This window comes from Cyanistes caeruleus, chromosome 23, assembly GCF_971803275.1.
Source record: "Cyanistes caeruleus chromosome 23, bCyaCae1.hap1.1, whole genome shotgun sequence".
Classification (NCBI taxonomy): Eukaryota; Metazoa; Chordata; class Aves; order Passeriformes; family Paridae; genus Cyanistes; species Cyanistes caeruleus.
The window spans coordinates 4440425-4465644 of NC_141723.1; the positions used below are offsets into that span (position 1 = coordinate 4440425).

At 49.0% G+C, this 25220-nt stretch overlaps 1 protein-coding gene across 3 annotated transcripts; it reads right to left on the reverse strand.

Annotated features, from left to right (window-relative positions):
* Nucleotides 1–866: 866 nt before the first annotated feature.
* On the reverse strand, nt 867–21161 carry TBCEL (tubulin folding cofactor E like). 3 transcript variants are annotated; one of them, XM_023941464.2, is made up of 8 exons: nt 21025–21161; nt 17157–17306; nt 14836–14975; nt 12724–12905; nt 11487–11743; nt 9767–9893; nt 9135–9251; nt 867–5070 (listed from the first exon to the last, which is right to left on the reverse strand). In XM_023941464.2, exons 2-8 carry the CDS (start codon nt 17287–17289, stop codon nt 4752–4754), a joined length of 1275 nt encoding a protein of 424 aa, XP_023797232.1. In that variant the 5' UTR covers nt 17290–17306; nt 21025–21161; the 3' UTR covers nt 867–4751. The 3 variants fall into 3 exon arrangements, with proteins under 3 accessions (XP_023797232.1, XP_086717632.1, XP_023797234.1); XM_086861506.1 differs by lacking the exon at nt 21025–21161 and adding an exon at nt 18938–20888; XM_023941466.2 differs by lacking the exon at nt 21025–21161 and adding an exon at nt 17557–18861.
* Nucleotides 21162–25220: the final 4059 nt, after the last annotated feature.

Consider the following 25220-nt stretch of genomic DNA (forward strand, 5'->3'; position numbering starts at 1 on the left):
CCTTCCTTCCCATACATTTTAAACACAACCAGCTCCAGGAAAATCAATTTACTCTCCTCATTCTGTTCTGTAACACAGAGAAAACTGGTGAAAATAAGTTTCCTTCTGCTCCTTTGTCAGTTTAATATTCTGGTCCTGTTTGTCCTGGGCAAGTGAACACTGATGAAGTTTGATTAGGTCTCACTGTCTCTTTGGGGAAGACTTTGTCTTCCAGCCTCTCTTCTTTTGGCAGGGGATGTTCCCATCATGCAGTGCTGAACACATCAGAGCTGAACAACCAAATATTTTTTCTTTTTTTTTTTTTTTTCCTAAATTATTCTAGCAGGAAACTTCCTCCTGTGCCTTACCTCAAGGAAAAAACAAGCATTCAAAGATGCCACAAGGGTTTCCGTGGCTGCCTGACCTCGGCACAGACCTTGTCTCGTTCCTATCCCAAGGAACAGCCCCTGGAAGATGCCCTGGCAAGGGATTTGTCCAGAAGCTGTTTCCCATCCAGAGGGGCATCTCCGTCCTCCTGCCTCCCCCAGGGTTATTTGGTGCAAGCCATGAGAGTGAAATTTGTTTTAACCCCAAGGCCAGTCCCTGAAGAGGGAGAGAGCAAGCTTGAGCTTTATTCCTCACCTGGAGGTGGGGATGAGTCCCACACACAGGGAAACACAGTCCAGAAGAGGAACAGATCTTCCAGCTCTGTGACTCCTCCTTTTAACAGGTGGCTCCTGTGGCTGTGCCCAAGCTCACGGACAGACAACAAAACCATCAGCAGGACAAAAAAAATCCTGCCAGTTTTCACTCACATCTTTGGGGTGATAACAGGGAACATTTTTGCTTCAGGGAAGACAAAAGTGCAAAGCTCAGGACACCAGGGGTTTTTGTGTAAAAACTTACATAAGTTTATTGAACTGATCCAAACCAATGACCTGTTTTGGCCTGAATTCCACCACTAAGTCTGCGAGCAAACCAAAGGCAAATTGTGGGAGCGGGAGGTGTATCCCCAGGGAGAGAAACCAGAATAAAATCCAGATGGACTTACAGTTCTTCTTTGAAATTACATATGGATGCAACATTAACAGGGAGCAAGAACAGATCTTTGTGTTTAAATTATATTTGAAGTTTCCAGGAACTGCAGAAAAGCAATCACAGAGGCAAAGGCCTGAGATGGCTGAAGCGCCTCTAACGTTGCTCTGGGGAAGGCGTCTCTCTGCTGCCTACAAAAGTGCCACATCCAAACAGGGGAGGCACAGCTGCCAGGAATACATATTTTAGCCTCTGGGCTGCTTTAAGCACCTCGTCTGCATTCTCAAATCTTGCACATGAACGGAACCTACAGAATCTCACTGACAAGCGAGGAGGCAGAGCCGCTGCGGTGCCTCCGTCGGGTTCCAGACCCGAGGAGGAGAGGGCACAGGGAGAGCCTGTCCCCAGCAGCACTTCCCCCAAGCCACCACGGCTCACAGCTGCCAGCAGCTCCCAAAAAACGAGGTGACAAATCCCAGCCAGGGAGCAGAGCACAGCCAGCACCCCGTGCATATTGATAACTCATAACACCATCAGGCGATTCACCCGGAACATCTGGCCAAAAACATGGATATTCAACAGGAATGTATCCAAAACCACAACAGCACAGCGTCAAACCCGGCACACAGAGCTGTGGGACACTTTGGTGTGGAGCTGTCACCCCAGTCCTCATGGAGCAGGGGCTGTGCCTGCTGCACAGCTGCCCTTGGCAGATTTTTATGCATTAACTGGCAGGAACAACACAACAGCTCTCGACAAAAGCAGCCCTCAGATAGAAGGACACACAAGCCAGGGAAGCTTGCAAATCTATTTTGTTTTCTCAAGTGGATGTCACAGACCTTTAGCTGAAGCTGGCAAGACCTGGATATGGCCCCTCCTGGCATAGCAGAGGTTTAAATCAAACCACAGCTGCACCCTCACTCAGCACCCAAAACTCCTCTCCCAGCCAGATCCTTCTCCTCTCTCACCAAGATGTGGTCCCCTGTTGGGTGGCACACACACAAGACCCTTCCCCACAAAGCTGATTTGGGGTATTTTGCCACATCCTTGAGTGCCATTTGGTCCCACAGCTGATCATCTGCACACATAAACTCTCTCTGGGTTTTGGGGGCGAGTCCTTCTCCGTGGGAAGCCAACCAAGGTTTCTGGTTCCTACCCCGTGAGTGCTCCACTATCTGCACACAAGGTGAATGCCTTGAGAAAACCCTTCCCCTGGAGAAGTGGCAGGGTGGTGACTTCATACCTGAACAGACCAGGGGAGCAGGTTTGGGTGTCAGCACCAAATCCCCAGCACCAGTTAACCTTCTGTGTTCTCTTTTCCCATCTTCCAGTTCCCACCAGGTCTGTCACAAATAAAATCAGGATTTACTGCCAGTTCTGAGCTGGTGACAACACCGATCCCTCCAGGACAGCCCAATTTTTAGTGGGCAAACAAACCTAAAAGCACGTACTTGGCTCTTCTTTATCATCCCATTCCAGCCTTTAATGGCCTTTGTTTATTCCCTTCTCTGAAACCCAGACACTTAATTGTGCTGAGGAAGTTGGTCAAGAGTTACAACATCTCATTAATAGCAGGTACAATGCCATAAATATACCCACAGAGGCAATTACTGCTCTGGAGAATTAGGTCAGAGAATCTTTTGCATCCCCATAGGTCACTTGCCTCGGACTCTGCAGCCACTCAGGGATAACCTACTTACACTGGAGGTCAAGGGCTGAAATAGGCTTCTAATATTAAACAACCATATCTTCATAAAACTTTGCTTTATAACAAAATATCTTATTAACCACAACTTTTCCTATTGGTAGGTATGTATATATCATACAGAAGTGTTGGCTTAAGGGTTCTGCTATCAGGCAGCAAATTATTTTTTGCTGCCCAAATGGAAAATACATCTTCAGTAAAGCTCTAGCTTATAAAAGCATCATTTTATGCTATACTGCCACTATCTCCCTGCTGTTTAGTTTACAGGTACCACGGATCTATGGAAAATCTATGCTACCTATGGAAAATTCACTCCCTTCCCTATTGCTCATCTCAATGGGGCCAAGAAATTGCTATTTTTGGCAGGGGGATGAGGCACAAATTAGTAACTTGTTTTAAATCCTCCCATTTTAACCCTCGCTTTGGATAAGGAACTAATCCCCTCTGAACAATCCCCAAATCCTAAACCTGAAGACTATGAGATAATAATACTTCATCCCCTCCCCACTGATCCCACCCCACAATCCAGGTAAAACGTGAAGAGAAAATACACAACTCCAAGAATACCAAAGGAGCTCGGTGATGTGGGCAAAAGCATCCTGGGACAGAAAGTGCACGTGGGGATAAAGGGAGCATTTCAAAATGAAGGTCAGGAGTTCATGTGTAACTAGAGCCCTCGCTGCACAGCTCCAAAAACTGCTCTGCAGCTGCTTGGAACCAGGAAAATGGGAAAGTCTTGAACTTGGAGCAGGGAAGACACAGGAAAGCGAAACGAGAGAGAAAGGAAGGAAGGAAGATTTCACTGCCCAGGCAGGGGAATCTGCTCTGCAGTAGAAAACGGGGACTACGTGAAGCAGCAGCACGCGATGCCTACGAGGGGCGCGTGGGGGAAGCCAAGAGGGAGAGAGAGAGTGAAACCTGCTGAACACCCAGCGTGAGTCCAGCTGCTCTGTTCCTCCACTTCCAGAGGCTGATCCCAGCCAACACATCCTCCGAGTTCGGACCCTAGGCAGGGACCCCGGCCAGGGGCCCCGGGGAAAGTGCTAGGTTTGAACTGGTGCAACAGCAACAAACACAAACTTCAACTTGACTCTTCCTCCCTCCCAGGAGAGGAATTTTAGCCATTCCACTTGCAGCGCCCACTGGCACAAGGTGAAGTGCAAGGAGGATCTCTTCAGCATCAGGATGGGCAATGGCCAACGGGGGAAGCTGCTCTTTAACCCCTTGTTGGCCTGTTGCTCTAAAAGCCCTTCCAACGCAGCGCTCATCCACCACCTCCCAAAATTCGCTTTCCAACACACCCTTTATCCCCACAGGCTGCAGGCACCATGTGAGATGGGTACAGCAGCCCAAACCTCTTTTTTTTCCCCCCAAAATCAGGTGGATATAGAGCGTGCACTTTGAAAAGAAAGGTTTCTTTCTGGGAAGTTCTTTTTCTTTCCCCCATTTTGTGCACTCACAGAAAGCAAACCAGTGGAGTGAAGTGGATGCACTAAAGTACCTGAGCTCTGAATCAAGCAAAATACTGATGGAGATCTTTCCTGTGAACTCGAGCACAACAAAAGGTTGAGACAGCACCAAGCTGCAAGAAAATACTACAGCAAGCTCGAGCCACAGTTGGATAGCTAGGCCAAAGGGAGCTCTGGTGGAGTAAAACACCAAAAAATTTCAGAAAAGAAAACAACAGGTCAAATTCTGCACCGAGCTGTCTCCTCCCTTATGGACCCTGGCATTGTTTAGCTTGAACAAGTGACCATTCACGCCAAATCACGAGTATACCGGAGCATCAAAGGAAACATCAAGGTATTGCCCACACTGAAACACACATCCTAAAGTCAATTGTCACCTCAAGGTCACCTGCAGTGGATGGTGGGCATGGTTCTCAGATCAGGGCACTTCCTCCGGGCTAAGAAATTACCTGCTACAGAAACACAACCAAACCTCAACCAACCAACCGAAACAAAAACCTTGCAAAAAACTCCTCAATGCATGTGTGTGGGTGTGTGGGGGCGTGTGGGTGTGGGCAGAAAGGCTATTTCATTCTGGGCTCCACGTAAATTTTATCCCCATCCCGGATGCCGTAGGAATGCAGCGCCCGCGAGCTGTATTTCATCTCCTCGGGACCAAAAGGAGCTTCCTGGTCCAAGTAGAAGAGCAGCATGTTGCTTGTTGACAGCTGCACCACAGTTTTTAAGTGCTTCTTCAGCTCTGCCACAGTCTGGTCGAGGCGGATGGACATCTCCTCCACCTTGTCCTGGAAGTGAACCTCCACCTTGGCGCTGCTCTGAGGCCGCAGATCCACCACTGCCAAGGGCTCCAGCTTCCCATACTTGGTGACCAGCTCATGATACCTGGAAAATTCAACAAGTCCAGACTTATGGTGCAGCCACAATGCACAATTCCCAGGTCTGAGTGTTCCCCACATGACACAACACTGACCCTGATTCCAGCTGATGGCCTGAAGCCCCAGAAAGCCCAAGCACTCCACTCACTTTGTCCCACGGTTCCCAGGCTGCACCGTGGCACCGACATGAGCTCAGTGTCCCACTAGGGAGAATTATCTCGCTAAGGAAGGTGAAGTTACCACCAGCCTGAGATGCTGGAGCTGGCTGGTCTCTAAACAGCTTCCTGACAAAACTGAGCAGCACAGTCTGGGCTCCTACAGTTTCAGAAATCCCAGCCGTGGCTGCAGTGGGATTTGGAAGAAAGAGAGGATGCTGTGCTCACAACTGCGCCTCCTGCTCCAGGGAAAACACTTCACTGAAGAGTGCCAGAACCAAGCCAGTGCTCACAAAAAGGACACAACCCTCAGTTTAGATTCCCAGTATCTGTGGCCTCATGACTTAACTGATCATCAGACATTCCTGCTGTTTTCCAAAAGGCCACCTAGGTCCCAAATGTTACACTCCACTGAGCACAGGATCATCAAGATCACTGAAACAAGGTGAGCTGCTGCACAGTTTGAGAGCTGATAACAGGGCACTTCTTGCCAGCTGATCCCTCACACCTGCTCTAAAACAAGATGGGAATTTTACTAGCAGAGGCACACACTCCACTGTCACCGTGTCCTTGCAGCCAAGTTCTCTTCCCAAGGTCCCTGCAATGGAAAGTCTGTGTCACCCCCGCCCCCCTGGTATCGCTCCCATTGGGCCAGGCTGGATCTCCCTGCCTGGCTGGGAAAGAGGAGGAATGGCAGCACAAAACACAATGGGACTGGGATGACAAAGGCTGAGAGCTGCCGAGGACAGGTAACGTTTCAGAGCCCCTGCACAGAAAGCGCTTTGTGCTCCGGATCCCAGGCGGAGCTGAATGCGATGGGCGCGGTGTCACAGCCCCCGCAGCAGAGATGGGATCTGGCAGGCTGGGTGACCCCAGGGAGTGCTGCCGGAGGCAGGAATGTTCCTGGAGAACAGCAGCCCCTCTGTGTGCTGGGCACTGAGCTAAGGGCCACAAGGCACTAGGATTTCCCCAGTCCCACGGACACAACCAGAGCGTCCAAAGGCAGGACGGTGCCCTGCTCTCACGGGCACCGGGGTGGCAGGAGCAGCCCCGTTCATCTGGGAAAGCCATCCATTAGTGCTGAGAGAAAACAACACTCCCCACGTTTAACCCACCTGCAGGCAGAGCAACTGCCAGCCAACATGTCAGCAGTGAGGAGGGTTCTCTTTCTCTGGAAGGATTTGCCAGCAGCAGCATCTGATGGGGAAGAGGGAGAGAGGAACCCCCCTCTTGCTGCTCCAAACCCTCAGCGCCCCTTTGGGACATCCCCTTAATTCTCAGCATCTCTGCTGCTGCAGACCAGCAACAACTTCTGGGCCAGCCACAAGTACTGTCATGATTCATTCACTAAGAGTGAACTGGGCTGATGGTGGGGAGAGGATAAAGAGGGGGACAAATTTCAGCCAAGCTGAGAGACAGAACCACCATGAGAGAGCCACGATTATCCAAATGTGTGCTGTAAATATGTGGTGGGTCAAGCAATGCTCTCTGAAATTTTCTTGTGCTGAGGAAGGGCAGAATGAGCTTTGCAGCCTACTCCTTTGTATGTGAGCTGCAAAGAAAGCGGGGAGAGCGAGTGACTGGCTGCCCTCAAATCAATCAGGACCAAGGCAGACTGGTACATGGATGTTTTGGACCCCAATAATAGGCACCCTGGGGACTTTTCTAATCACCCCTTGCAGCCTGGCAGATGCTGAGGCTGCTGAAGACCCGAGCCTGGCTGAAAGTGCCTGTGATACTCTGCAGATAAACAGTGGAGCAGACAAGCAGAGGCCTCATTAAAACCCCCCAGACACGAGGACGTCGCTCCACAAGACAGCCAATATTGGATTGTGCACCCGGCGCTCCCTAGAACCACGACATCCACAGAGATAAATCCTTCCTTCCACTTCCCTGCCCGCCTGATCCCTTCCAGCTGCAGACAGCAATGCAGCAAGCAGGGGGGTTCTGCCCACAGAGCTTATCACAGGCTGCACCTTGCCAGTCTGGAGGGGGGCTGCTCCCACTGGGAAGTTTTCCGTGCTCAAGTTGTTCTCCCTCTGCTCGAGGCAGCACTGCAATGCAGATGTCAGACCCCAGCCACAACATGTGTGTCCTGATTAGTTTCTAATTACAAACCACTTCTGGAGCCACCACACCAGATTTGGGAGTGAGGAAGGGGAAGCTTTAGCAACAAACAGACACAAAATCCCTCTGCAAGGAATGCCAGATCTCCCTTTGGACAAGGGCTGCTGACTGTGGGTCCAGAACTGAAACCCAACACTGGGGACACTCAGCCATCTGCAGCCTCACTAGAAAATAGTCTGCAGTAGCACCCAACCCCTCCAGGACAGAACAACCCTCTCTGGCAGCTGCAGAAGTCTATTGGAAACGCTGCACAGATGAAGGGATTTGGACAAAGAAGCCACTGACCATGAAAAAGGCAGTACCAGTGTTTAAAGGCTAAGAAACCAGAGGGGGAGGTAATTTTCCTAGCATAAAGCTGGCATGTTGGTCAAAATTAGCCTGGTTTTCTTGGATGGGTGAGATGTCAGTAATCTTTTACATGAGATCCCACCTGCAAACCAACCCCAGTGGTGTGTGGTGATGTGTAACACACAGCCTGCTCCCAAAACCCATGTCCTAGGCACCATGAGTGCCTAAAGCTGTACCCCACTGCGTCCTTCCCAGCAATATATGGATCACTGACATTCTGTCACCACCAAACACAAGAAAAATGAAATGTTATGGAAATTAATCCCTTTTGGAAGCAGGACCATGAGCTCACACTACCAGTCTTCCTTTTCCCCTTCCTCTCTCCTGCATTCTCCGTCTCTGCTGTTATCCCTTCCAATATTTCCTTCATTTTTTACGCTTCGAGGCCCTCTAAAATTACAAGTCATGACTTGTCCTCAGAAAAAGGACCAGCTGTCTTGTCTCCCTGACTGCATGAGTGCCCTCTGCCTCTGAACTGACCCCAGCATGCTTTTAACAAATATTATAATCACTGACCCTATTAATATTCACACAAAATGCCATGCCCTTGTTCCCCCTTCCAGCCTTCCCACCTCCTTCCCGGATTGGCAAGTCACATATCCAGAGCTTTAGAATTACAAGAGGCATTTTAGCTGAGAGTTAAGCAGAGGAGAACACTGAGCAGATTCCATTTACACCTCTGCCATCCATGCCAGGCCATACCTGTGACCTTCAGAGCGTCCCCACCTCTGTCTGTGCCCTCAGAGTCACACACACTCCTGTCCTACCCCTTTTCTGTAAAAAAAGGATAATAAAGCTTTGCTGTCCAAAAGCACATGAGGGTTTCAGGCAGAGGAAAGGTAAAGGCAGTGGTCTGATGCTCCATGATCCCTTCTCAGCCCATTAGAAGCAGTCAGTGGATGCTGGCACAAAAAAGATCCAGACTGAACAGCATCTGTCCAAGTTCATTCGTTTACCAGGATGAACGGATCATTGGATGTACTTTTTTGGCAAAGAAAACCCATCAGACTTGTGATTTGCAGGCCTGAAAGAGAGGGCACAGCTTCCCATTGCCAGCCACATTCCACACACCAGATGGTCCACAGGAACAGACGACCTGGCCTGGCACTGGAGAGCACGATGTATCCTGGCTTTGGGCACTCCCAAACACAGGTGGATTATGAAGGGAGCCGTGGGACAGGCCACAAAACAATGAAGGTCATGAACTCAACAGTCCTGTTGTTTAATGGCACTTGACACTTTTAAGACCAAACCTGACTCAGGAGTGACCCAACAAATCATCAGACAATGATAATATGACAATTTCAGCCCAAACAGACTGAAGGAGCCAAGGAAGGTGAGTGATGTCTTTTTCATGGAACAGCAGGCACGTATTTCCCATCACCTGGCCAGTCACCACCCTTCTGTCCTTGCTCTCCACTGCAGGACAGAGAATTCCTACCTGAAAGGGACCTCCTCCTCGGGGAACTCCATGTAATAGCGGATGAAGAACCGCTCCGAGTCCTCCCGCTCCCCGTCGGCCACGATGCTGCCGTTGAGCTTGGTGATGGATGGCAACCTGCAGGCACACACCAAGAGCCACAGTCAGCCAGGAGGGGAGCCCAGAAAGGCTCACCAACAAGGCAGTCACCTCAAAAGTGCCTCAGCTTTAACATCATGAGAATTCCTGCCAGGAAGCTCAGGCCTCGATCCCTTTGAGAGAGTGAGGAAGTTCCATGTAATTTCTCAAGAACACTCAAAATTAAGCACTTGAATTTCACCACAGATATGCACCACACGTGCACAGATCTGTAGGAGACTCACAAAATCCTCTGAGAAGCAGAGCAGTCAGATTTAACATTTTGACTTCTCTGACTTTTCCACAAATCAAGCTCAAATCTTTCTGCATTCACACAGAATTTCATCTCCTACCAACCTCTTCCTCTGATGAGCTGCTCCCACCCAACAAATCAAGCTCCAATCTTTCTGCATTCACACAGAATTTCATCTCCTGCCAGCCTCTTCCTCTGATGAGCTGCTCCCACCCCTTCCCTGCCTTGTCATGTTTCTGCTGAGCAGAACAAACCAACAGACCTGGCTATTAGCAGCTTCCTGCGTTCCTCAGTGGTGTAAGACTGCAGCAGAGGAATTCCCAGCAATTTTACTTCTTCAAGCTTGGGGAAAGAATTTAACTTGTCAATGTCTTCCCAGCAATGCAGACCTGCTCAGGAGGAAAGATTTGTGTTAACAAACACAGAAAACACATCATGGATCCACAATAATCAGACACAGCCAAAGAACATATGTGACAGGAGAGTGTCACTGCTGTTCCTTTGAGAAGTTGGCTTTTTGCTCACAATGTGCTGGTAAAAAAAAAAAATCAACATTTGCTTACAAGACAGAGGAGCTGAAATTCTCTTGTGCTATTTCCAAGTCTAGAAGGATGCTCTCCATGGCTTTTTTATGGACCACTCAGCCCTTGGCCTCACTGCTGGGGACTGACCAGCATCAGTGATGTTGTGTCTATAAAAGGATGCTGCCTTCAGAGTGTTAAAGTCACCAGCACTTCTTTCATCCCAGGCATCACTAAATGGCCACCAAATGGCTTTACCTCACATACACAACCACCTTGGGTCCCATTCCTGCTCACAACCCAATGGTGAAACAGTCCCAAAAGCCATCTAGCCATTTAATGAAAAAGGTTTTAACTCGTTTTCAGCCCCCCTCAGGACCTGACATTTGGGATAACAAAGCAAGTGGGGAGGGCAAAATAAAAGAAAGCTGAGGATTGAGCAGAGCAGAGCCGTGATTGTGTGGTGAGATCAACACAACTCATCTTGGAGCCTTTGCCTGCCAGAACTTCAGAGTGCAGCAGCTTTCTCTAAAACCCCCAAAAAGTTTTAACAAGCTCCTTGGGATTCCTGTTTGACTTTCAGCTCCCAAAACATCAAAATGCAACACCGAGCCCAGAGTTCTTAAGCACCTGGCATCAAAACTGCAAAACTACTTACCAGAGGAGCACTTGTTCCTTGGTGAGACAGTGCTTTCAAATGCAGCTTAACAGGCTTTTCCTCCTCTAGTTAAGCTTTTATTACAGGGATTCCTTGATGCTTACATTGTAGGGCATGTTAATAAAGTCCCTTCTACCTGCCTGACACTTCAGCAGCGCTTGCACAGCATATAAAGCTGTAAAGAACAAAAGCTGCTGGTGCATGAAGCACTCCTGCAAATGAATTTCTGGTGTATGTGTCATACACAAACACGTCACAGCCCCCACGAGCTGCCCTGCAGCTCCTTCTCTCCCAGCACAGGGTGCTCTTCCCAATATTCCAACTGCTCATTCTCTTTCTGGAGCGTTGGCTGAAAATTCTCTGGGGCTGGAGTCTAAAAGCAGCTTCCAGCACCACTTGTGAGGCTGTAATGACTGAGCACAGATGACAGACAGCTTCTGCTGAGGGATGCTTGATCCACACTCCAATACCTGCACATGCCCTCATTTTACCCAAGCTAAAGCAGGGAATAAAGGGAAAATGGGATTCTTTCATCCCCTCCACTGCCAGACATTTATTTATCCTTCCCCAGCCAGGAGTACCTGAGGCAGGGATGGGAAACAGAGGGAAACTACCAACATAAAATCCTTTCCAGCTCATTTCGATTAACTGGTCCACGCTGCTCTGACTCATCTTTTGATAATGACTAATTACCCAAAGCAGCAGGAAAATCCCACAGATGGGCAAGTTCATTGCTTGTCATCTGTACAGGAGGAGAGACTCTGATCAACCAAGAAAACCCACCCCAGCTCCCAGGCTCTCACCTGACTTGTGCAAATTGATGGATCTTAGGTTGGGGAAGAGCCTTGCCAGGGAATCTTCTGACTCTTCAATGGTGGTGAGGTTGTTGTTAGCCAGGATAAGTGTGTCCAGTGATGGAAACATAATTCCCAACTTTCGAATTTCAGTCCAGTCTTGAAGATTATTGTCAGTTATGTGGAGTAGCTTGAGAGACTGACAGCAAACTGGAGAACAAGACACTGTTTCATAGTCGTTAAGGCACAGGAAGAGCTCCTCCAAGCTGCACAGGGCAGAAAGGATCATGTAGTTAATTTTATGTGATTTTAACACAACTTTCTGTAACAGCTCTGAGAACCTTGGTGTAGAGAAAGCCTTTGAGCCCTCCACATAGAGTGTTTCAACTACACCTCTGCTCCCAACTATATCTTCAGAGATTAGAAAAACCTTTTATGTGTTCCCTGAGTCTCTCCCAGTATTGTGTGACAGATTGGTTGGGGTTGTCTTCCACATCTGTGCCCAACAAGCCACCAACCCAGCTCCAGTGGCGACTGGACCAGCTCCCAGTGCTCTCAGCTTAATTTAAAATGGGGTTTCGATACAACCCTGATGATGATTTTTTTCCCCACATCACTGCCAAAGATTCCCATTACAGAAAGAACAGATCCTATTAAAGAAAGAAAAGGTCCTACTGAGTTTTCAGACAACTGAACTCTCACAATCCCAGAGAAGTGTAGGTTGGCCACACAGGACATTCTGCTGTCATCATCTCTGCTTACAAAGCCACACAAAGAGGGATCTGTCATCAAAACAAAGCCACTGAGGACATCCATGGGAGCAGAATGCCAAGGTGGCCTGTGACCAAACCACAGAAATCAACACCGTAGCAGAGAAAAGCAGGATGAAATATTCCTTGACAAGTGGCCAGACCCTCAGAGGTACCACCCCTTGAACAGGTATGCCCTGCACCATTCACTGCACAGTGACTCAAAGGGAAGTGTGACCCTCCTACATTTTTGGGGTCACTATCCATCTCTGGTATTTAGGTTTGGAGGAGGAGAAGGCCTGGGCTTTGCAGCACCACCCAAATTTGGTTTTTAGGACAATGTAAAGCACTCACCTGGAGTTCCCAAACTCCCAAAGGAAAACATCCCTTCCTCTCTGCTGATGTTTGCATCCTCACAGCCCCCTCATCCCTCACCACACAACTCCATAACCCAGCCTTGACCTGAGAGCAGTAAATCCCCAGATTCCCAGGCTTACTCTGGTAATTCCTGCAGGATGGTGTGCACTGTTTCCCAGGAAGCTTTGCTGTTGTTGAGCACAAGTTTGCGGACGCCAGCGAAAGACCCAGCGCAACTTCTCTCTAAAACGGACAAACTGAGAGGGTTGGAACTCAGGTTTAGAAACTCCAAGTGGGGGACGTTGGACACAATTTTACTGACCTAAGTGGGGAGGGAAGAAAAAAAAAACAGAAAGAAAGAAAGAAAGAAAGAAATGTATATCAGGCAGTAATTGGACCTCTGGCAATAATATCCCACCTCCTCAAAGGGGCCCTGTGGAATCATCACAAAGCAACAATATGGAGAAAAACATAGGGATATCTACCTGTAATTCATATCCAGCCATTCCTGATCTAGATGGATTGGTTAATTGCTCATTCTCCTCAAGAGTTCATTTAATTACACTCTGGGAGCAGCTTGATAAGAGAAGGGCAGTCCCCTGGGAGAGGTCATAAAATCCACCTCAAGCCCAAGGCTGAGTAGCCGCACGTTCCAGGAGCCAGCCCTCGCTCACAGGGGGCCATGGACACTTCTCCTGCTTCCAGGAGCCAACACTGAGCACTTTTCCACCTTCCCACTGCTCCCCAATCCCTAATTCCCTCCCTGACTGGGGAACTGAGTGGGGAGCAGCTTCCAACAGCAACGGACATCAATGGAGAAAACAATTCTGAGTCAGAGAACACCTGGCTGGAGAGCTCAACTCCACAAAGCTTTGGCATGGGCAGAGATGGGCAGACCACGGCACACAGAGGTCAGTAAATGGCCCAGCAGTTGGCAAAGGGTGAATTCCCCTGAATTCAGGTGTGGCAAACATGAGGTAATGAGCCTGCCTCGCTCCATGCCTCCCCTCTGGTGATGTCATGGTTTAGGGGCTACACCTCAGGAATTAAGTAGGCAAACTGGATGACATCAGTCCAGCAAAAACACAGGATTTAGGAAAAACTGGCTTATGATGGATTATAGGGAAAAGGGTATTTTTTCAGTAGAATATTAAAATAAGGAAAAAAGGCATTAAAGTTCCTCTTAGTGGGTATAAAGCTGTTGTATAAGGAACGGTGATGATGCTCCTCCTGCCTGCTGGGAACAGGGCAGGCAGAAATTGGCTGAAATTGAAGAACAGGAGACTTAAATTACACAGTTTAGCCTATGAGGTTATTAGCTAAGCATGGGAACAGGCTGGAATCCCCAGCACGGGCAGGTTTTAGGGGTGGAGAGATGTTTATCTGGTATGGATGGGCTGTGAAAACTTAATCCTGCCTCAGAGGAAGGGGCCAGCACACACAGAAGCCTTTCAGTAGCAGTCTCTGAAGAGACTGAACACAGAGCAGGGTGTGAGATGTGCAGCTTGTGAGTGACCAGTGTATGACCACACAAGGGGTCAGCCCCACTGAGCAGGGACACTGCAAACACTGCATTCCCTCCCTGCTTAAAGCCATGACAATCTGATGGTACAAAACCCCATGATATCCTGTTTATTCCCCACGTATTTCCAACACTAAACACTAATATAAAAGGAGAGCATAATCCAGTGAGGAACTTAATGACACTTGAATGGATTGAGATTGTTTCACTCCTGTTACATTGAATTTATTGAGCATTATTTCATCCAAGTACTTCAAAGGATTTTACGACAGCATTTAGTATTAATTAATGAAGCTGCAGAAATACCCTTTGTGGTAAATGTTATTAAATCTGTTCTGCAGATAAGGCAACAAATGTGGAGAGGGAATAAATACCTTGCTCACCATCACAGTGGCAAAGCTGGGAATTGACTGCCACTCTGTCAAAAACTAAACTGCTTATTAACTTCTTGGTGTCAGAAATGCCAGTTCCAGTGCTTTGCATGATGAAATAAAATAAAAATACAGATTTTTCGCCCACGGGCCAAGACTGTAAGTCACAAGGTACAGGAGTGAAGTGCCACACTGGATTAATTTTATCACATGTATTGCTCAGTTGCTGTCCAAGTAAATAAACATCACCTCCAGAGAGGAGGAAGAAGCCATAAAAATGGAACTCTCATCAAAGCAATGCATCTGCAGTCAGTAATAGCTGTGAAAGGTCCCCAGTAAGGCGCCCATGACCATTTTACCTCGTGCCAGTCTTCCAGTTTGTTGTCAGAGAGGTCGAGCTCAAAGACGTGGGCGCAGAAGGCGGCGATCTCGTTCTCGTCCCCGGCACAGGTGATGCCACAGCTGTTGAGCACCAGCACACTGGGCAGGTTCAGGCGGTCTGGCACAGGGAAAAACAGAAGCTGCCTCTGCTCAGCACTGCCTTGGAGTTACAGAACCCAGCCCCAAACATGGATGTTGCAGCCAGCAAGAGAAATCCACCAGGAATGCCAGAATTTACACCGATTTCAGGTTAAACACGGATTTTATAACAGGCACTGTCCTGAAGTCTTGGTTGTAAACATGAAGTACCACTCCTATCAGTGTTCTTCAGTTCCTTCATGTATTCCTGTGTATTATCAGGCCTTCCTTTGTCATTTATGGCATGTCTCCTATCAGCCCTTGCCACAACTTCTGCTCTTCCCCAGGCAGCTGCTGCTGCAGATAGGACACAGGACATGGGGAGCTGCACAGTCAGACTCCCTTATCCTCTTGCCCTGAGCCCACTTGGGCCTAGTAACAGCCAGGAGATATTTAAACATTTCTTAGGAGGTATTTAAGCGTTTCTTAGGAGGTATTTAAACATTTCCTTCCTAAGATTTCCCCTCCCAAGGTTCAGTGTAGAGCATTCAGCATTCATGCAAAAACTCGTGTCTCTGCCCTGCCTTTCCAATTCTGCTTTGGTTTTGCTCCAGCTCCTCCTCAGACAGGTAAATGTACCCAAAACTAAAACCAAGGACTTGGACCTCAATCACAGCCTGCTGTGCTAAGGCTAAACCATGACAAAAAGCTGGGGGTTTGTAACAGGAAGCAATTTCCACACAAGAAATCCACGTTGAGACAAGGTAAGCCATCAGTCTTACACTCCTTCAGGTACAACATGACTTTCCCACCTCTCTGGAGTACTGAAATCCATTAAAATATTACCACAAGCTTTTTCCTAAATAGGTGGCCCCTTTTCTCCTTAACACTTGACAGCTGCATGATTGGAAAGGGACTCTAGGAGCAAACAATTACCTGGGGTGATCTGGGTTTCCAAGTTTTCTGGCTCATAAGTGTTTGGTTTCTTAAAAAGGATAGTGTGGCACTTTGGGAATTACTAATGCAGTATTTGTAAGTCATGTCTCAGTCAGGTTTTATGACATGGCCTCTTTTCAGCACCCAAACAGCTCAGGTGAGCAGGAGAGGTAAATTTCCCTGCAGAGAGGGCATTGACTGAACATTCCATCAGGCCATTTTTCTGTTCTTGTTCATTTTGAGAGCGTTTTATCCTCAACTGAACTCAGGCCCTCTTTTCTCCTCTGTCAAACCCAGTTATTGGAAACTTCATCCCGCTGATTTCCATGGCTATTTTCCCCTTTGGGGCTGGTTATGACACAAATTGACCTGATGGATGTTTGGATTACTCCTACAGACCATGATGGGGCAGGATGTGTGACACAAAGAAGGGGCAGCTCTGATGGGATCAATGTGAATCTCAGACCCATCTGTACAAACCAAGAATTAAATGCCAACATCAGAGTGTGAGGGAAGACTAAAGGGTGTCACATGGATCTAGTTCAGAGGAGATGGTGACACAGATTCTGCAGTCTGGGAGGCTCAAGGACATCCACGAGCAGCACAGAGCTTCAGACACACATCTGGCTAAACTCCCTCGAGGCAGCAAGGTCAGGAGCACAGGAGAGGGGAATTCTCCACTAGGTCACAAAGCATTTGGTGCCTTGAGAAGACAAAGCACACTGCAAGTTCACCTGAGGCAGCTGCCACAAAAGCATGGCTGGAGGTTCAACAGCTCATCACTCTGCGTGAAATATGCCCCCTCCTGTGTACACTGAGCTCCTGTCCCTGCAGGCATCAAAGCAAGCTGGTGGCATGGGAAGCAACATCAAATTTAGGTATTTTATGTGTTTTTAAGCCACCTCTCCAAAACACCTGTTGCTGCAGCCAATAATAAAATAGGATCAGTGTCCTGAAGAAAAGATCCAAGGACTGCTGAACCCTCAAAACACAGACTGCACAGGGCCTTAGGTCCATCTTCCACACACCTGCTGATCTTGAAGGTCCTTTCCAACCCAAATGATTCTGCTCTATTCTCTAATTCTGATTCTATCATGCTGTAGAGAAATTTGTTTTTTCAGCTACCCGTTCAGTCACTTTCTACCTTTGTTAGATTCCAGTCTCTCTACTCTCCAGTAAAAAAACACATTGTGATGGTTCTTTTTTTGCGCAATTCAAGGTGATTTCTCTTTCAGTTAATTTGTCTCAGCACACTCCCAGATGCTCAGAAAGACCAGAAATTTACCTTTCATAGGTGAGCCCTGTGGAGTTGCTGGAACATGCACCCCCATGCCAGGCCCACGGCGGTAGGGGAAGTTCTCAGGGCTGTATTTCTCACACAGAACTTGCATGAAACTCCTTCCACTGGGCTGGTCCATGCTCCCTTCTTGGACTTCTGGTTAAAGAAGAGAAAAACAGAGCATATGAGCAGTCAGCAAGCAATAATCACTTCTAATAGTGGTGCTTGAGAACACAGGGAAAGCAAGTAGATAGGCCACGGGTTTTATTTCTGAGCTCCAGATCATCTAACAGGTCCTATTCCAAATTCAAAATTAAAGTAAAATATTGCCTGAAAAGCACCCTAAGCCAGAGGGTTTGGTGCTGTACAAACCCAGCATTACAGGCCAAGTTCAAGACTTCCTTACCCCACACGCTCTTCCAGGATAATTCCAGGCTGCAAAATGTGACTTCTGTACTTGTCACTTCTGCCCCTCCCAGGAGCACTGTGAGAAATCCACAGCTGTTCTCAAACACATCTCCAGGGCAGCCAGCAGGGGAAGGAGCAAACAGCTGTTTGTGAGCAGGAGATTGCTCCAACAGCTGTTTGCCAACTTCCCCTTTCTGCTGTGTCACCAAACATCGCTTGGCCAGGCTGAAAGGCAACTTCTGCCAATTCCATTCTGCAGCAGCCTAATGTATCTGGGAGATAATAACTGTGCCCTTCATATCTGGGCACGGCACAGAACAGCACAGGAAGAAGGCCTTGCTTCATCACAGGCTGCTGAGCTGCCTGGAGAGATACTGAGAGTCAACTGTGAGTGGTTTGGATCCCTCCATGCCCTGCCCAGGTGAGACTCAGCCTCTCTGTCTCTCTGAACTCGGCATTTGATGGGTTTGTAACACAGGAGCAGAGTTCATTCATGAATGAAGAGATTGTTTCCTGGTCCTGCTACCCATCATGGACACAGCATCACAATCCTGAACGTGCAGGAACCAGTGCAGGTTTCCTACACTCTACAATTAGTCATAGGGCAGCTTTTCCATTAATTACTGCAAAATTACATTTTCAAACCTCAGACTGGGACCACACATTCCTTGCAAGCCATGTGGATAATCTTGAATTAAATTTTCTGCCTGTGTCTTTCCCTTAGACTTGTTACAGGCAGGGATATAAATCTAGAGATAAAATTCCAAATAAAAATTATTTCACTAAGGCTCCCTTTGCTGAGAATCACTTGTTTAACAAGTTTCACTTAATTTCTTCAAGACCAAGCTACCTAAAACCTCCAGCCAAAAGGATTTGAGTACAATAAGCAGCAATTGACTGAAACATGCTATCATTTTTATATTATAGATAAAGTTTAAATGTCACAAATAGGGACTTACAGGATTAGACTTAAAAAAACACCAAACCCCACCATTTTCATCTTTCAACAGCTTGGTTGATTCATAGCTCAAACCTGATTCCTGTCACTATCTAGAAACAAAAAATAAATGCTCAGTGTGGAGTTTGATGGGAGCAAGGCATTTAGTTTTAGGCTAAACCATTCCACACAGTACAGGTACAATTTGCACTGACAGCCAAGGCTTTAGGCTGAAAAGCCTCATTCCAGAGTGGTTTGGGAGCTCAGCACCATCCACAGACAAACAGGGCTTTCCAAACACACATTCAGACCTCCTGGTCTGGAAATTCTGTAACTCCCACGTGCATAAAGCCTTCTGTCCTTCACATGGCTTTTCCATCAGCTCCATCCCTCTTCACCTGCTGAACAAACACCAGCTGGAAATTCCACAGCAGAAACTCACCTTAGAGGCAAAAAATGGTGTTTTCAGCAATGGTGTGAGAGCAATCCAGAACTGAGAAGAAAAACTACTGACACTACATCCAATTATTGGGGAGCTCTGAATCCCCAATATTTTCTTCCTCAATGTTTGAACACCAGCGCCACTGTGAGATGCCAGAACTGTTGTGGAGCGGGCAGTCACCTTCCCCACCTCCCTTCCCATGGGATTTCACATCCCCTGCAATCATCTGGCCTCTCTGAATCCCTACAATTGCCTGGGAGCAAGGAGCAGCAGGATGTGCAGAGGGAATGACAGGTTTCAAGGGAATGCTGTCAGCACAAGGGCAGGACAGGGTGACCTGCAAGGTGCACGTTTCTGAGCGTGTCCCTGCTGACAAGGGAATCACAAGGAACAATTCACGCCTCAAAATAACTCTAGGTTTTCTAAATGACAGCACGGAGTGCAAACGAGGCACTTGGGCTTTGAGAGGTGTCAACAAATAGCCTTTGTTGTTATATTTAAGTGCTCTGCTGCAGGGCTGTGGCCCCAGTGACAAGGACAGAGAATCTCAGAATAGCTTGAGCTGGAAGGGACCTTAAAAACAATCCTCATTCCAATCCCTCCTTCCAGCATCTTCCACTCTCCCAGGTGGCTCCAAGCCCCATCCAGCTTGGCTGTAGACACTTCCAGGGATCCAGAGGCAGCCACAGCTTCTCTGAACACCCTGTGCCAGGGCCTGCCCAGCCTCAAGGGGAGGAACTGCTCCCCAATATCCAGTCTAAAGCCACTCTCTGACACTTGGAACCATTTCTCCTTGTCCTGTCACTGCAGGCCCTTGGAAACTGTCCCTCTCCATCTGTCTCCCTGCAAGTACTGGAAGGTCACAATGAGGTCACCCCAAAGTTTCTCCTCTCCAGGTAAACAATCCCAACTCTCCCAGCCTTTCTTCCCAGCAGAGCTGTTCCATCCCTCTGATCATCCTGGTGCCTCCCCTGGACCCTCCCCAAGAGCTCCACATCCTTCCTGTGCTGGGATTCCCAAGCTGGAGTAGCACTGGAAAGTGTCTGGAAAGAGGAGCACGACCCTGACTTGAGGCTGATTCCAGGGAAACCCAGTGTGCTGCTGCAGCTGATGAGTGAAGAGAGGATACTAAAACCAGCCTGGAAAACATTTCCATCCCCTGTACTCTGAGCCTTCCAGGAGAAGAAGAGACCCTTCAGGAGTATGACATCATTAATGACATGCTAATGGAATTCCAGTGCCATTTCGGGGCACATCCTGAACAGTCACACCAAACACATCCTGACATGTTTACACACACGGAAAACAAAGCGTAAGGAATGGATGAACAGCACAAACATCCATCTGCAAGGAGCTGGAACATTGTTCTCCCGAGACATGATTCAGGGAAATTATTTTTGAGATGATCTTGAGAGGCAGAGAAGCGAATCATAGAATGGTTTGGGTTGGAAGTGGACTTTAAAGATCTAGTTCCACCTCTCCCTGCCATGGGCAGGGAAATCCCAGTAGGATTTATCAGGAATTGTAGCAGGGCAGGGAGCCCGACCCTCTGAGCCACCAGGACAAGCCACCCAAGCAGGTGAAACTCTGTCAAGGCCCCATCATCAAGCCCTGCAGGGCTGTTTGTTCCCACACCACAGCACGGTGCTGAGGAGCCCTGCGAGCACAGGCACACACCCCAGCTGTGCCTTGGCACGCTCCTGGCCGGACCCTGACCCTGTCCCACTGCACCAGCAATTATTCCCTGCTGGAATTATTCCCTGTCCGTGCTGCTGGGCCAGGGGCAGGACGAGCACGCAGCTGCCCCCTGACAGCCCACAGCCCCCGAGGCCTCTCCGCGTCCCACACACGGCCTGTCCCCTCCCAGGGCCTGTCCCCATCCCCTCACAGGGCCTGTCCCCATCCCCGTCCCTCACTGTCCCCCGGCTGACAGCGGCCTCCGCGCTCCCGCACCGGCCGCTCCGGGCCCGGGCGGTGTCAGGGGTGCCCGGGCGGTGTCAGGGGTGCCCGGGCGGTGTCGGGCGGTGCCAGCGGCCCCCGCTGTCCCCTGTCCTCCCCTGTCCCCCCCTGTCCCCCGCCCCTCTCACCCAGGCCCGGCGGCCGCGTCCCGCAGCGACCCGGAAGCAGCTGCAAACATCACGTGACACCGCGCGCGGTCACGTGGCGGGGCGCGTCCCCCGTTGCCGTGGAGACTGCGACGCCGATGACGTCATTTCTGTCCCCACGGAGGGTTTCCTTGGGATGCGAGGGGAAAAGCGGTGCCGGGGGGTCAGGGAAGGGGACCCTGCCCCTCTGCTCAGCCCTGGCAGGAGCATCGGGAGCGCTGTGTCCAGCTCTGGGCTCCTCAGCGCAGGAGGGACAGCGAGATCCTGGAGCGGGGCCAGCGGAGGGTGACAAAGACGAAGGGATGGGAGCATCTCCCTGACGAGGGAGCTGAGGCTGTTCAGGGGCTGAGAAGGGACCTCACCTCTGTCTGTCAGTGCCTGCAGGGGCCAGGCTCTGCTCCGGGGAGCCCAGCAATGGCACAAGGGGAATGGGCAGGGACTGATCCCAGGAAGTTCCACCTGGACAGGGGGAAGAAATTTATTATTCAGTGACCAAGTCCTGAACACAGAGAGGGTGTGAAGTCACCCTCACTGGAGAGATTCCAGAAGGCCCTGGACACAGCCCTGTGCCTTGGGATGACCCTGCTGGAGCAGGGAGGACCAGGTGACCCACTGAGGTCTCTGCCCTGGCCCAGTCTGTGATTCTGTGATGCCACTCAGAGATGATGGCAATGCCAAGATCCCTGCAGTGCCAGGGTCCAGCTCCGGGCACAGCAGTGGCCTCAGGGTGGCAGCCCCTTGCCTCCAGGGTCCTGCTGGAGCTGGATACATAAAATTCCCTAAATCTTTCAAACCAGTGCATGTTCAGGATGTAAAAGGTCAGCAGCATTGGCTGCATGGCTCACACAGCAGCTACAGCCTTTGTTGGCAGTGCCCACCTGCTCTTTACCAGCTCGCCCCTTTCTCTCCTCTTTACTCAGTGCTGGCACCTCCTTTTCTGCAGTGGCTGGTCAAGGACAGAGTTACAGAATCCCAGCTTGATTTGGGTTGGAAGAGACCTTAAAGCTCACCCCATTCCACCCCTCTGGATGGGCAGGGATGCCTTCCACTAGCTCAGGTTGCTCTAAGCCTGATCTGGATGACAAATCATGCTGAGAGTGAGGACAAATCCAGCCAGCCTGGTTCCCCACCTCCATCCTCGCACGGTAGGAATCAGAAACTGCCTGAAACACGGCCTGTCCTGCCTGGCAAAGACAGGGGAGCTGGAGGAGAGCTGCATTAGTCATGGCTGAGTGGCTGCAGTGCATCTCCCCAGGCTGTAACATCATCGGGACAGCTTTATCCTGTTACCCTCACAGGCCGGGGCTGCAGGGCACAATGGCAGCATTGTGGGTGCTACCCAGGACAACAGCCCAGGGGTTAACTCCTGCTCTGCCAGGAATTCCCTGCCTCTCTTTGGACAGACATCCTAGGTTTGCACCCACACAACTCATGCATGAAGCAATCCTGAGATCCCCAGGGCTAAACCTGGGCACCGAGGATCTCTCAGCAGAAAATCTCCCTCCCAAGAAGCAAAGTGAGACCATTGCCAGAGCCATCAGCACATCACATTAACTCCAGATGCAAACTTAAAAGCTGTAATAGGCTTAGTCATAGAATCTAATGAGCTAATCAAGGTGCCCAAACCTATTACCACAACTAAAATGCAGCTCACTGTCTGCCATTCCCTGCTTCTCCTCCGGGCTGGCTTCACAGCAGATTTTTAAACAAAGCACAGGGCATTTTCTTCAGGACCGTGGTGGAGAAAACCTTGCCTGATGCCAGGGTTATGACAGCCTTGCTGTGGCGATTTACCCGTGTGAAAGGCTCAGGGCTTTGGAGGTGTCACATCACACAGACCCTCTCCATCACCATCCTGCTGTATGTCACCCTGCCACCCCCACTCTCCCCCCAGCACAGCAGCAGCCAAGCTGAAATACATTTCATGTTTGCCTTTCAACAGAGAGAAAACCACTTGGGTGTCCTTCCTTTTTACCCTGTTGACACAACACTGGGTTTATTTGGTTCCTGGGCAGGCCAGCACAGCTGAACATTTCCTTGCTAACACTCCCTAAAAAACCTCCTCTCCCCTTGCTCTGAACGGCTCATTTGGTCCTTTCAATACATTTCGCAGAGAGCTTTGTCTGCACTTGGTTTTCCTTCCCCCTCTGCTTCTCGGATCTGTTTCAGCAAGATAAAGAATTCCATTGCATTCAGAGGCCACACTCTTTCCCTAACAATCCTCAGGGTTTCTTTTTGCACAGCTCACCTGTGCTATTCAGTTGCTAGAAGGCAGAAGGAGCATACTTTAGCTGGTAACTGGCACCACAGTTTGATTCGAAACACATTTCAGGGGCTGCTTTCTATAATTACAGATGGACTGGATAGAGCAGATGTCTGTGTTAACCTCCACTGGGTCAGTGCTGCAAGTGTGAGAAAGTGGCCGCTGTAGCCCTGGCTGACTTTGGAGCCCATTTCCACGGAGCCTGGACAGGTCAGGGAATTGTTAACACAATATAATCTTCCTCCTCCAGGGACCAGTTTGAATTCAGCCCAAGCTAACCCAGATCCTGAGTGCTTATCACGTTGGCTGTCTCATTGTTGCAGTTTGATGGGTCTCCATCTCCTCCTCCCTGGCACACAAGTATCCTCTTGCCCAAGCTTTTACCAGCCCTGGCCTCTCCCTGGCAGGCTCCTCTCTTTCCCACAGCCGCTTCCCCAGGGTTAAACAGGCCATGGGAACTGGGAGAACTGGGATCAGCACATCCTTCCTTCTGCCTGGTTGTGCAGGGGGTACCACAGTGCCACCTCACACCCACACTCACCCCCCTGACATGTCTGTGTGAGGCGACAGAGACACCAAATCTGAGTTATTTTCATATTTTTAGAGCTGGACCTGATTAAACTCAGCAAGCAAAACATCTTCAATATCTGAACATAATCCTGTCCCAAGCCTTCCCTCATTACTCGTGTTTCTAATGCACCACAAATTAATGTCACCCACGATTGTCACTGGGGGCACTTATGGGGGTCTGGAATTGCACAGAGGCCACAAGAGAATCACATCCAGAAGAAAAGCCACAAATATTCCTAATTTCACTGGCATTTGGTCTGAAGAGCAAAAAAATCCTCCTATGTACTCCTGAAAAATTACCTGAGATGGAGACTCAAACCCTTTATGTGAAAAATCAAACAGATAATTACTCACTGTGCTAATGAAAAAAAAAAAAAACAAACTACAAAAACACCAGGCTTTATTCCAGCCAGAGTGAGGCATCTAAACCCAATTAATTCCCAGCTCACACTAATAATGTTCAAAAGGTCTCGCTGCACACAGAGCAGGAGTGTCACTGTCACAATTGGGGACACAGGGACACCGAGGTCCCTGAACTTCCCTGGGTCACACACAGAGATAATGGCAGCAGCAGGGGAAAGGAGCATCTTTTAGCTTGTGCTGCTTATCAGAATACTTCTCCCTATATTAAAAACAGCAGAGGTTTTAGGGGGAGGGTGGGGGAGAGGATTTAAACCATGCAATTTGCTATTTCTTTTCTGTAGCTTTTTGATCCTTTCACTTTTGGGTCTGGCAAATGCAACTTCCTTCATCCTTGGAGATTATTCTTCAATTCCTCAAAGAGGCTTCAATTTTCTCACAAATCTCTTTTCCTTTCACTTAATTTAAACATTTATGGCCAATTCCATGATTTAATAATGAGAAATAAAATTGGAGATTTACTAAGTGTGGAGAGAAGACCTTTCATTCCAGCTGGGGATTAAGAAGGGAGTTAAAGGTGTGAGCCCTGCTAGCCTGACCTGAGCTCCAGGAGAGCCCAATCCTGACGGATGCTGAGCATTCCCTGCTCCCACCCAAGACAAGGAACACTGAGCACAATGCAGATTTGGCCCCTAAAGACTTAAGCAAGCTCATAAATCCATAGCAGAGCTGTTTCATAGATATTTTGCTAATAACTTTAGAGCCTGACTTCATTTAGCACCAGTGCCAGCTGATCAAGTCCAAGCTGCTCCTCGCTACACCATTAATTTAAGGTAACTGTTCACTGGGATCTTTGGTTCCGCATAAACGCTTCCCAAATCACTTCTTCAGTCTCTGTCAATTATCCGAGACTAATGCACCTTGAAGTTACCTTTTAGAGCAAACATTTCTCCGTGGCCATAATTCTCAAATATCATCAGTGGCC